Source organism: Tiliqua scincoides, chromosome 9 (genome assembly GCF_035046505.1).
Source record: "Tiliqua scincoides isolate rTilSci1 chromosome 9, rTilSci1.hap2, whole genome shotgun sequence".
Taxonomy (NCBI): Eukaryota; Metazoa; Chordata; class Lepidosauria; order Squamata; family Scincidae; genus Tiliqua; species Tiliqua scincoides.
This window is the reverse complement of record NC_089829.1, coordinates 17,206,634-17,219,659: the sequence shown is the minus strand read 5'-3', so window position 1 is coordinate 17,219,659 and position 13,026 is coordinate 17,206,634. Positions and strand designations below refer to the sequence as shown.

The 13,026-nt window shown below is 48.7% G+C and overlaps 1 protein-coding gene across 1 annotated transcript in view; it reads left to right on the top strand.

Annotated features, from left to right (window-relative positions):
- Positions 1-939: 939 nt before the first annotated feature.
- The window catches only part of CNGB1 (cyclic nucleotide gated channel subunit beta 1), a 33,781-nt gene continuing 21,694 nt past the window's right edge, over positions 940-13,026 (top strand). The window contains exons 1-9 of the mRNA XM_066637923.1: positions 940-1,162; positions 4,820-4,976; positions 5,349-5,464; positions 6,936-7,100; positions 8,118-8,270; positions 10,258-10,466; positions 10,625-10,675; positions 11,569-11,655; positions 12,019-12,083. Coding sequence (XP_066494020.1) covers positions 940-1,162; positions 4,820-4,976; positions 5,349-5,464; positions 6,936-7,100; positions 8,118-8,270; positions 10,258-10,466; positions 10,625-10,675; positions 11,569-11,655; positions 12,019-12,083 — 1,226 coding nt within the window. The remainder of the gene's footprint in view (positions 1,163-4,819; positions 4,977-5,348; positions 5,465-6,935; positions 7,101-8,117; positions 8,271-10,257; positions 10,467-10,624; positions 10,676-11,568; positions 11,656-12,018; positions 12,084-13,026) is intronic.

Sequence of the window (13,026 nt, the reverse complement as noted above, 5' to 3'; positions counted from 1 at the left end):
AAATGGGGGCTAGATGGTGTTGCTGTCAGGTGGGGTTGATGCTTCCCTGCAGAAGCTAGTAAACAGCTCCATATCAACCTGGAAAGAGAAACTGGGGGAAGTGCCACAGTGTTGGACCCTGTGTTGTCCAGTATTTAAAAAAATGCCCTGTCTAAGGAGATAGAGGGGATGCTTATACAATTAAGAACTGACACAAAGTGTGGGAACATAGTGCCTCTGATTCTCTATCCCACTGTGCCCTGTCCCCCACACTGTGTTCCAGTCTTTGTTCTCAAGGAGGAGGAGTGGCACAGGTAGTTGCTGCCGAGTGAGGGAAGTGGCATTTGGGGCACTGCCCAGTAGCGTAGCTACAAGGCTTGGTGCGGAAATGCACCACGTAAGCGGCCTCTCCCATTTGCTGTCAGAGCCATTTTGGGCCTTGCTGCCCAGAATGGCTCTAACAGTGAGAGGGAGGGGCTGCTTACATGGTGCATTCTGGCGCCTGCAACACTTGCTGTGCCACCACCCTTGTAGCTACACTGGCACTACCTCAGGCAACAGAAGGTCTTGGACCAGCTCCAAGCCACTGTTAAGGAGTTAAAAGCAGACCGTGTTACATTATGTCATCTCCAGCTGTAGCCAAATTGCACACGGAGACTAAGAATGTCCCGCAGGCGAGGCACTTCAAGGGGTTGGGAAAGAACATGCAAAGTGTCAGAGGGGTGGAAAAATCCCAGGAGAGGTGAGTCCACCACAGGAACATTGGCCCCGATCCGGCCCCATTTGCTTGATCATGTCTGTGCCCTTTAAACAAAAGTTGTCAGCCATTTTGTGTCCTCAAGCCTGAGCGAAGGACGGAGTTGGAGCCGAGCAGGCCCACTGTTCTCATGCGTCTCTTTTTGTTGCAGCTTCAGACTCCTGCCATCTGTGCTTGAAGCATCCATCTTGCCGCCTAGCGCCATGTCCAAGCCAAACCGAGATGTTGAGTTAGCTCAGCTGGTGCATGACAGCCCCCTTGGCTCCCAGAATGCCTCTCCTTCCCGCCAAGGCCTAGCTGAGCAGTTGCCCAATGTCCCCAGCTATCGAGCTCCTGCCGCCTCCCGCATCCCTGTCCTTGTTTCCAGAAAGCAAAAGGCTGGTGTGACGAACCCCAGTTTTTTGAAGGAAGAAGCATCCCGCTCTCGCCCCTTAGGTAACGTTGCATTTGCCATGGCTTTGTGTGTGCGGCTTTGTACGTTGTGCATTGTCTGCCTTCTCTAGTTTTGTGTCTTTGGGGTTCATTTCAAACTATGCAAGGTCAGTGGTCCTAGTTGCAGCTTATCTGTGGATATTGTTGTACAGACTTCCCCCAGAAAAAGAGCCCTTCTGCCCCAAAATCCTCAAAGAAAACCAGCAAGTGCTGAACAGCCTTCCCCTTGTGGTTCCCCTTGTCATGCAGTCTCACATACTTTGGTTTATTACTATGCAGGAAAAGGGAAGAGGTCAGTCTGGCCCTTCCACGAGGCCAAGAGAGGTCATCACCTCAGGCAGCAGAATGGCAGAGACATCAGTGTCTGCCAGCCTGGCTCAACTGCTTCTCTTCCTAGATACAAAAAGGAAGTAGGGAATAGAATGAAAGAGCCCAATTCTATGCATGTCTTCTCAGAAATCAGTCCCATTATAGTCAAGGGGGCTTACTCCCAGGAAAGTATGAATAGGATTACAGCTGGATGGCTTGGAATGAGACCCTTCTTGGTTCACCTTGCTTTTGATCTGTTGCCGTGGAGTCAAATCATGTTGCTCTCTTGTTTTTTTGCATCTTATTTTTATCTTCTCACTGAGTGTGCACTTACTGCCTTGAGTGCTCTTAGTAGACAGGCAGCATAGAAATGTTATAATAAATAATATACAGTAAATACTTTAGATTATCCTTAAAAAACCCTCAGTAATATGTATTTTTTTTTTATGAAGATGGGAAGATTTTAGCCTTACTTAGAAAGTTCAAGAACTTAGAAAATTCTTTTTATTTTTGTTTTTTGTTCTACCTTCGGTAGTTCCTAGAAATTATAAGATCTTCCTACCTCCCTCCAAAAAAAAGAACCAAAACTGGAAACTTTCCTGTTCTTTCTAATTGTCGTGAGTCTTGTACAAGTGAAAAGTTTGTCTGACACCTGCCTGACAGGCAGACTTTCATAGCAAAAGCCTTTTCCAGTAAGTAAATCCAGTGAAGGACAGCTTCATCTGTTGAATTTGTGCCTGCTGCTAGAAAAAGATGGCAATGGCAACCCTAGGTACCAAGATTTATAGGACGTTCTTTGAAAAAATGGCTCTGTAAAACAGTCCAGACCAGAGGTGTCAAACATAAGGCCTGGAGGTCGAATGCGGCCCCTAGAAGCCATTTATGTGGCCCCCATTATAATTGGGTTCTCCCAGCATGATAATTGAGATATCCTGAAAATATTAACATGATTTGCACTTTTTCCTCTTCTGTCATTTGCAGGGAATTAATTTCTAAGTGAGAACAAAGTGTTTATTTCTGGCCATTGTCTGCATAATGATGTCACTTTCTTTTAAATGATGCCACTTACAGCCCTCAGCAGGCACTATAAATGCAAACTTCAGCCCTCTGTATGAAAGGAGTTTGACACCCCTCTCTGGACGACTCAAGCCAGTTGACACACATTAGCTCAGGGCAGTGAATGAGACTATCTGAGAACCCAAGGCGCAAAGTATCCAGTGCAGACATCTTGAATTGCCTTCAGGTCTGACCAGGCTAGGAGGGCACCACACAGAATTGTGAATGAACTGCAACACGGGTCTCTATTGTTCCTCAGTTTGCATGGAGTGACATGGAACTTAGCCAGCCTTCCTAATTTTGCTCAAGTCGAATGTGATGGTGGTTATAATTTCAGGCTCACCAGTAGAAATGTAGTGGTGTTCAGTATTTGGTGGTGGGCAGGAGGTCTGGACTAGAGGGTAGAGCCTCCATTTGCCTGAAGATAACATCTACAAGGTCGCCAGTTCGAGGCCACCAGCACCGTGTGACCTTGAAGCAGCTGACAAGCTGAGCAGAGTTACTCTATCTGCTCTGAGTGTGGGAGGATGGAGGCCAGAACGTGAAACCAGATCAGAAAGAAACATCTGAATGTTGTGGTTCTTGAAAGATAGAACCTTCTTTCAATTGTAAAAATCCCTACGGGGATTTAAATAGCCTGCCTATGTAAACCTTGAATAAAGTCTTGGATAAAGACCAAGAAAGGGGGTATATAAACCCCTGCTAATTGGGTAAGAGGCACTTTTTCAAGTGGGTGCTCCTTTTTTTAGCAGGGGGAGAGTAACTGGCCCACCTCACCCCAGCACTGTCTGTTCTAGTGGCTGTCTGCTGGTATTCTTTTGCATCTTTTTAGATTGTGAGCCCTTTTGGGACAGGGAGCCATTTGGTTATTTGATTTTTCTCTGTAAACCGCTTTGTGAACTTTTAGTTGAAAAGCGGTATATAAATACTGTCAGTCAGTCAGTCAGTCAGTCAGTCAGTCAATCAATCAATCAATCAATCAATCAATCAATCAATCAATCAATCAATCAATCTATTATTATTATTATTATTATTATTATTATTATTATTATTATTATGCAAATAGAACAATGATTTGATTTCAAAAAAAAGTAATCAATTCCAGTACTTTAAAATATTAACTATGCTTTAGAACAGGGGTGCCCAGACCCCAGCCCATGGGCCTCTTGTGGCCCTCAGGGACTCACAGTCCAGCCCATGGGGAGCCCCCTATCTCCAATTAGCCTCTGCCCCTCCAGAGACTTGCTGGAGCCCATGCTGGCCCGATGCAACTGCTCTCAGTGTGAAGATGACTGTCTGACCTCTTGGATGAGCTGTGGGATGAGGGTTTCCTCCACTGCTTGCTGTTTCACATCTGTGCTGCAGTAGTGGCAACAAAGGAAAAGCCAGTCTTGCTTTGTGCAAGGACTTTTATAGGCCTTGAGCAATTGCAAGACCTTCATTCATTCATACAAGTTCCATCTCTCATATATTCATTTATGTAAACTTATTCAAATTTGAAATGTAAATTAATTCAGCCCCCAACACAGTGTCAGAGAGATGATGTGCCCCTCCTGCCAAAAAGTTTGGACACCCCTGCTTTAGAAAATCGAGGTTTAGAAATTTGGCAGGGATGCTTGACTGGGATTTGCATCTAACAGGCACCTTTACAAGGGGCAGTTGCTTCCTAGTTTCTTGGAAAAACTAAACATCTCTGTGTTGGGCACAAATCGTCATCCTGACTCACTCTATATTTAGCATTTTCATAGCAATAATTATACTTTTATTTACAGATGTATCTTTGGGTAAATTGCATTGAATGTCGTAGTTATTCTTTTTCGTTCCGCAAAGCAAAAACAAAAAGATGCATCAAGATAAATCTCAGGCAGAGCTTTAAATATGAAAGTATAGACAGGGGCATTACTAGGGTTTGCATCACCTGGCGCAAGCGCTCATTGCATCACCCCCCCATGATAGACCTCCTCCCATACCACACCTCCCATACCAGGCCTGCCCCGCATTCACCGTGGGGTTGGGGTTGACTGCAACTCGGAGTAAAGGGAATTAGTTCCCCTACCCCGTGTCTTGTGGCAGCCACCCCAATGGGGCTATTTGGATCTGTGCCAGCGAAACTGCTGATGCAAATCTGGGAGCCTCCAATAAGGCCAACCCAACTGGGAACGGGGTTTGAATCCGGCTGAAATGCTGGAGGCCTGTCCCACCCCCCTCCCCTGGCTGGTCTGCCCACCTACATTTTGTTCTGGATTGTTTTTTCTCTGGCTCACTGAATGCCCTTTCTTGCCCAAGGACGATCACCAGGCAGATATCCCACTGTAACAATCAAGCATGTGGATGCTAAGAACGGCTCTTCAGGGCTGCCAACCCTGGCACGCCATGCTCAGCCTCGGCCTTCACCTCAAACCCAGACCCTCACTGTGCCGATCGCGTCTGTGGCTGCCAAGAGGTATGAACTGCAGCTTTAAGAGTCTGCATTGTAAGTGCTGCCTTTTCAGGTCCATGCAGGTGAAACTGGCCATGTGACTGGAAGGACTGTACCAGTTTATACTGCAGATGAAACCTGGCGCATCTCTGTACCCCTCTGTTTGAATCCAGGGAGTGGGGAGGAGTGGAGAAGAGGTGGGTGTTAAGCTGCTGGACAAAGGGCGGGAGGCAGGGAGGCATTTGGAGCACTGCCTCACGTGGTGCAAAGCCTTGGGCTGGCCCAGGAAGATTCATATTGTGGGTCCCTATTCTTGTGTGCAGCAACACACAGGAGAGGGAGGTGATCTCAAGACTGTCTGACTAAGTCTTTTTCCAACCATTTTCCTTATGTGAGGAGGAAGCGCTCCTCCCGAGAGGGCAGCATGGAGGACCTGCGAACACCGACTCCAAGTCAGTCTCCAGTCCCAGCTTGGCCAGACCAATCTAGTCCTGAGGGAGAAGAGCAGCTCAGGTTCGATGCAGACACTTTTCTTTTGTTGATTACATTTGTCTCTGAGGGGCAGCAGATATCAGACTGTTTCTGTTTTGTAATGACTAGTTCAGACAGGTGACTTCTGCTCTGTCAGCATCAGACAGAAGTAGCTAACAGATTGGATGGATCTAAAAGGGGCAAAGCCTTCCTTTCCGTTCAGGGAGGGGGTGTTTAATGATGTATGTCACTTTCTGAGGGACTGCCATGTGGATATTTTACATCTGAACACCCGACTTGCTGTGTACATGAGTGCAAACAGTGGTGTTGCAATGTCCCTGGGAGCCTGGGGCAGAATTGCCTGGGGGACGATGACCAGGAAGCGACATCATGATGTCACACACCTGCAGGACAACATAATGATGCCTTTAAGAGGGGACTGGACAAATTTCTGGAGGAGAAGTTCATTACGGGTTACAAGTCATAGTAGGTATGTGGAAGCTCTTGGTTTTAGAGGCAAGCTGCCTCTGATTGCCAGATGCAGGGGAGGGCACCGGGACACAGGTCGTGCCTGTTGTCTTGTGTGCTCCCTGGGGCATTTGGTGGGCCATTGTGAGATGCAGGAAGCTGGACTAGATGGGTCTTTGGCCTGATCCAGCGGGGCTCTTCTTATGACATGACATCAAGCACCAGCATGACATCATGATATCTCTTCCGGTTCTCCCCAGAAGGGGAGGTGGTGGTGGTGGTGGCGGCTTTGGAGTGTGCACCTCACTGCCTTCCTCTTCCTTTGGAGGCTCTGCATTCAGGTGAGGATGAAGGCGGCGGCAGGCACATTGCAAAGCCACCCCTGCCGCATGTTTCTTCTCGGCCAGGAAGAAGCCACTAGGCCCAGCTCTGAATGGCCACTTCCTCGCTACCCCCTTAGACCCACCAAGCTGAGCCCTAGTGGCAATGGTAGTGCCCGCTGTAGTGCTGGCAGTGCCCAGGTAGTGCTGGCAGGGGCCCCATGGACGACCAATGCAGGACTTTGCCCTGGGCTTCCAACACCCTGGTGCCAGCACTGGTTTTAGCCCACCACTCTCCCCTTCTGCCCCCTTCTCCACACTTTCTCTTTGGTTTTCATTGGCCCTTTCTTTTCAAATCTGGGGGGGGGGAGAGGAGGAGCAGCAGCAAGTGGCATCTAGAATCCTGCTGGGAAAGGTGCATCAGGCACACTGCCTGAGGTGCTGGGAGGCCTTGGCCAGCCCTGCCTGGAGAAAAATTCCTCATGGCCTTCTAGAGAGGTGCCTTGGCTTTCTGTGACTGTCCAAGCTGAAGTCTCAAGCCTTTGCTAATCCAGTGCAGTCTGTTGTATGGAAAGCCACCAATCCACTTCTCCACCAGGGAGGCACATACTACTGTGCTCCTGACAGCATGGCCTGTCACTGACAAGAGACCTGATGGCTGATATACTGTACATAGAATCATGGTTATGAGCAGCCTTTTGTGCCTAACATTTGAACTGGTCTCTGTGTAGCTTGGCAGAACGCAGCAGTTCGACAGCAAGCCAGAGCAGCGCAGTAATCAACGACCGTCTCCAAGAATTAGTGCGGCTGTTTAAGGAGCGGACAGAGAAAGTGAAAGAGAAACTGATTGACCCGGATGCCTCCTCTGATGAAGAGACCCCTGTGGCCTGTGAGTCAGGGTGGCACTTCAGGGCAGGCTTGTTAGCTTGACTTCTTAAGGGATAAGCTTAAGGCCTATGGGCTGAATGTGACCCCCAAAAGCTCTTAATTTGGCCCTTGGGCTCCCCCAGCACCGCCACCAGCTGTTCTCAGCTGCTGGGCTATGCTGAGGTGTCACTGCTGAAAGGGCAGCCCATGTGATAATTGGGCTCTCCCATATCTTGAAAATATGATCCAGAGATGCTTATTTTCTCTTCTCTCATTTGCATCTAATGAGAAAAAAAGTGCTTATTTTTGGTCATGACCTGCTTAATGACATCACTTCCTGCTTAGTGACATCACTTCCTGTCCTCAGCAGGCATTATGAATGCTATTCATAATGCTATTTGGCCCACTGTATGAAACGAGTTAGGCACCCCGGGGTAAGCTGTATCTGCTAAGGAGCGACGACTGACATCCTATTTTTGCATCTTGGTGAATTCTACTCCTTGGTGGCTAACTTTCCTTCTGTAGAGTTTCCTCTCAAGGGTTACTAACAGCCCAATCCTGCCTAAACTGCCCCCCCCCCGCCATTGCAGCCACGCCACTCGAGTACACACTATATCCTGTGGGGAGTACAAGAGGTCTCCTCCGGGTAAGGGAACATTTGCTCCCTTTTCCGGGAGTGAGCCTCCACTGCCTGAATGGGTCTACTCAGACCTGCACCAGCTATTTAGCTGGCACAAGTCCAGGTGGACCTGGGAAGGTAGAGTGAGGGCGGGAAGGGGATTGGATATCTGCAGTGCTGCTGCCACCAGTATTGCCCCCATCCCAGCAATATTCCACACACACCCCTCCCCATCCTGGTCTCCACTGCATTCCTTCCCCTGCCTGCTCCTTTCCTGCGTGCCAGGACTCCTCTGCTGGTGCATGGCCACTCACCTCTTGTGACGGTAGCCCAGCTATACTAAGTGGCACATTGCCATTTCCAACCACCATTTGATTCTGAAGTTTGCCTGGTTCTAATCTAGTTGCTTTGCTCTCACAGCACCTACCAAAGAAAAACCCACAGAGCCAAAAGAGGAAGATGCTGTGAAAGATGGAGAGGAGCCTGACAGTGGAACGCTCTGCTGCAAATTGAAGTGTCGTCCTGTCCGCTTGAAGAAGCCCCAGTTCCCCAGCAGTATCGACCCTTTGACCAGTGAGTCAGTGGAAGAGGCTTTTTCCTTGGGAGTGATTCAGGGCTGGGAGCAGGCAGGTTGTTTGGTGATGGAAAGATGGAGGGAGCGGGGTCTATTAATTTTAGGTGAGATCTTGCATGTCATGAACATCAAATGCATATCAATCCCATGTACACCTGTGGCCATTTGACATGGCCAGCACTGCTGGCAGCTGGCCCTGGCCACAGCTTCCCAAGGCTGTGCTTGGTGATGACATCGCTGAATGACCCAGGAAGTTGGAACAATGACATCATCAACAGCTGCTGATGATTTGGAGGAAGAAGAGGAAGTATGGTGGAGGGAGAATTTAAAAGAACGAAAAAGGAGAAGAGAAAAGGAAAATGAGAGGAGAAATGGGGAGACAGGAGACAGGAGAGGCAGGCATGAAGGCCTGGGAAGGAGGGAGCCTGATAAAAAAGGTAAGACCCTGGGGCAGCGGTTATCAAACTCTTGGGGAGAGTTTGAGCTGTTCTTTCTTCTTCCGGGGCCAGGGGGGAAGCAGCGGCACGAACCACAGGATCACGCCACTCAGGGGGCTGCAGGGGCTTGGCTGTATGTACCCGAGCCTCCAGCAGCCTCCCGGGAGTACTGCACGACCTTTTGCAGGGTTCCCTGCAGCTTCAGAAGTGAAAGTGGAGCAATCGCGCTCCACTTCCGCTTTAGCCAAGTGCAGCCAAGCCCCTGCAGCCTCCCCGAGCGGCTCCATCCTGGGGATCGTGCCACTGCTTCCTCCCTGCCTCCTGGCTGCCCCTGCCCATTAAGGGGGCAGAGGCCAGGGTCCTCAGGCTGGGACATCCTGATGCCCCAGTCTGAAAAGCCCTGCCCTGGGGGAAAGGAAGAACAAGGTGGGGAAAGTGTAAAAGGGCAAGTAGGAGTTCCCCCAGTGGTGAAGTGGAGAGATGGGGAAGGGCAAAAGGACAAAGTTGGCAGGGGCAAAGGAGATCTGTAGGGAAATAAGGAGCTAGCTAAAGAGGAAAGGAAGGAAGAAGGACTGGGAAGAACGGGGTGGGGGGCACTGAGAGGGCACACATGTGCCCCTTTGGGGTCAGGTGGCACCAGGTCTGAAGGCTTTGACTTGGGGGAGCCCTGGGTACAGGGGACTTAAATCTGACCATTTGTACTAGTGGTGCAAAGTAATGGTCAGCTAGTGATACTGCAGAGCTCTGCTTGTGAAGAGCCTCACCCTTGCAGACCCTCCAGGAGTGAAATAATGCTCCTGTGATGGAGCATCAGTCATGAGCCTCTGAGGGTCTCACTGCCAGCCAAAATGACTTTCCCAACCCTCAGAATGTGAACCACTTCAGTCTGCCTCTTGGATGGGCCAGCCCTGGAGGGCCTTCTTTCTGAATAGCCTAAGGTTTGTCTGTTAGAGAAGTTCCAAAGTGGCTACTTTCAAGTGAGACAGCCCTTGGAAAATTCCAGAGAAGTCATAAGCATCAGAAACCTTGAGTGTCTTTGCAGTTACCTGGGCCTCAGATCCTTTGGAATTTTGGACTACTTGTTCTCAATTTCACACTAGAAAGAAATGAGAGTTGGAGCTGTTTTAGCACAGAAGGAAGACAATTTTCAGGGACCCTGCTTGGTCTCTGCATGGTTTCCCAGGGTGACATCACAGAGTCTGTCATTATTGCTAAGGACCGACTAAGAAAGTAAGGACAGGACAGCAAATACGAAGCTGTCATGTCCATAGGTTTTGAGGATCTGAAGCAGGAGAAGGCTATTCTCTCTCTTTGCCATTGGTTTAGAGTGTTACAGTCTCGCTGATACAGAGAAGGCCAAGTAGGTTAAGAACATAAGAACAGCCCCACTGGATCAGGCCATAAACCCATCTAATCCAGCTTCCTGTATCTCACAGCGGCCCACCAAATGTCCCAGGGAGCACAAAGCGTTCAGCTTTGCAAGGGGTGATGTGCAGTTAGGGAAGACCAGTGCTCCTGAGTCAGTTCTGGACTTTTCTCCTCATCATAGATCTGATGTATGTGTTGTGGCTCTTCATTGTGGTTCTGGCGTGGAATTGGAACTGCTGGCTGATTCCAGTCCGCTGGGCCTACCCTTTCCAAACGCCCAGAAACATCCATTATTGGATGGTTGTGGACTACGTCTGTGACCTCATCTACCTGCTGGACATCACCGTTTTTCAGGTCCGCTTGCAGTTTGTCCAAAGAGGAGACATCATAGTAAGTGCATGTAGCAGGCTGAGCAATCTCTCTGTGCGTCTTTTGTCAAAGTCCCCACCGCATGCTGAGAGGCTGTAGCCAGAAGGGATCACAAATACATAATGTGCTCTCTCTTTCTCTCTCTCTTTCCCCCCCCCCCACTTTACTCCCTCATCTAGACGGATAAAAAAGCCATGAGGAAGAACTATCTGAAGTCACGGCGCTTCAAGGCTTGTTACCTTTTCCTTCGTTTTTCACATGCTTAAAATAAATATCTATGCATGGAAATTACGTTGTATTGTTTTTAGGGAGACAACAGCAGCTTGATTTAAGTTAAACAGTTCCTTCATGGCATTAGAATGTTTAAGTAGTGACAAGATTTTCCTTTGGGTATGTGGGGAATTCACAGGCGCACTTCCCCTTTGCAAACATCAGTTGAAGTTCTGTGGACTTCAGATCACAGATACTAGTGAGAGTGTCTGCTCCCCTAGGGGGAGCACGATCATCATTCCCAGCCGTTTGACTTTATTTACTGATTTAGGACACCTGTACCTCAAAGCAACTCCAAGGACAGAACTAGAGTAATCTCAAAGGCAGACAAGGAGGTGCAATGGGAGCTTCCCTGGTCTGGAGTCAACCTGGTGAAATAGTTCAATAGATAGGGGCTGCCTAGGACAACAACATCTGGGGTAGCATCCTTCTTTTAGAGTTCCAGTGCAGATTTTCCCTGCTCAGGATTAAGGCCACTGTGTAGCCTGGGCAAACTGGTAGGTACCTCCCTCCCTTAGTTACCTACAAGGCAGTGACTGATCTCAAGGGAATGTTCTGAAGGTAAATCTCCTCAGGAGGGCGAACATTGGAAGCTGCCTTGCTCTGAGTCAGAACATGATGAGGTCTGCACTGAGTGGCAGCAGGGCCTTTCCAGTTTTCCTACCTGAGATGGTGCCAGGGACTGAACCTACTGGGACTGTCAGTATGCAAAGCAGTGAGGGCTCTCCCACTGAGCCACAGGTTCTCCCCTATAGGTGTGGCACAGCCACATCCAAGACCTCCAAAATAATGTGCTGGGAAGGTAAGTCTGGTTACTAACCTCTGCTGAGGGTGTGTGTGTGTGCCTTTACAGCTGGATGTGATCTGTCTTCTGCCACTGGATTTTCTTTACCTCAAGGTTGGCTTCAATTCGCTCCTGCGTTTGCCTCGCTGCTTAAAGGTAAGTCAGGATGTGCTATGTGCACAGCCCATTCCCCAAAGCCTCTGGCAGGGAGCTTTTGCAGGTGCTGTTGTTTCCTGCAAGCAGGGGAGAGGAAGAGCACTGCTCTTTTGGTGGTTCTGCTGGCATTGCTGAAGATGGCAGCTGCTCAGTTTAGGGGTTAGATGTAAAAGTGCTTTGTAGGGATTTGATCAAATGAAAAGAAAGAAACCAGAGTGGTCTTTTGGGTGTTATTTTTAACTGCTGACATCTGTGATAGGGGACAAGTCCCAGCAGCTAGTGACATGTTTCTCCCCCTTTGCTCCTGCCTTGCCTAGTATCTTCCTGGGACCTTCCAGAACTCACCATACTTCTCTTTCACAGTACATGGCCTTCTTCGAGTTCAACAACCGACTTGAAGCTATTCTGAGCAGGGCATATATTTACAGGTGAGGCACCCTCTTGCTGCTACCTCATTCCTTAAGGCCCAAATGCCTAGAGCCTAAGGCAGCCTGCCAAACGGTGCCCTTCCAACCCAGCTGCCTCCCCCACTTCTGTGCTTCCTGGACCCTAGATTCCAAAAGGAAAAAAATCAATGGAGTGGAAGAGGACGTGAGGAGAGCATCTCCTAGCCCTCCCCTTTGTTCTCCTCCACACGTCCTCTTCCTTTTCAAGTCCAAGGAGTGGGAGAGGAGGAGGAGCAGTGGGGAGTGGGGATAACAGCCATGCTCATCTGCCTGGGATTATCATCTTAGTTGACTGGATGGCCCACTCTGTGAGGCAGCTCTTGTGGGGAGTGGATACAGCTGAGCAGCAAAGAAGTATTTTATTTCCAAAAGTCAAGCTTCACTTTGTGCTGAAGCCATTTCCCAGATTGGTGCCTTCTGAAGTGGAAAGCAGCACAAAAGCTGTTTTGCACCATCTCATTTACTGTCAGAACTCAAAAGATGGTGAGACAGAGCTTCTCCCCTCTCACAGTGGCCACAGAAACACCCGCTACCATGTGAGGAGGAGGAGCAAAAGAAAGATGAAGATTTTATTGTGATAAAGCTTTTATTGTTGTACATTATTATTTGTATATGTTTAATTTTCTGGTCCTTTTTGAATTGATTGATTGCAATATTTGCATACTGCCTTTCTTAAGAGACTCAGGGCACAATCCCAACCAGGTATACTCAGACGTAAGTCCTTTTTTGTTCAATGGGGCTTACTCTCAGGAAAGTGTGGTTAGGATTGCAGCCTCATTGTTTTCTGCAAGTCATTCTGTTGGGTGGGGGGGGGGTAGAAGGGCAGGGTAATTACTGGATGATTTTATTAGTTTCAGAGAAAACACATTATATGATCCTAAAAAATAAAAAATAAGCAGGTGCAGGAAGGATGGCCCTCCTCTTT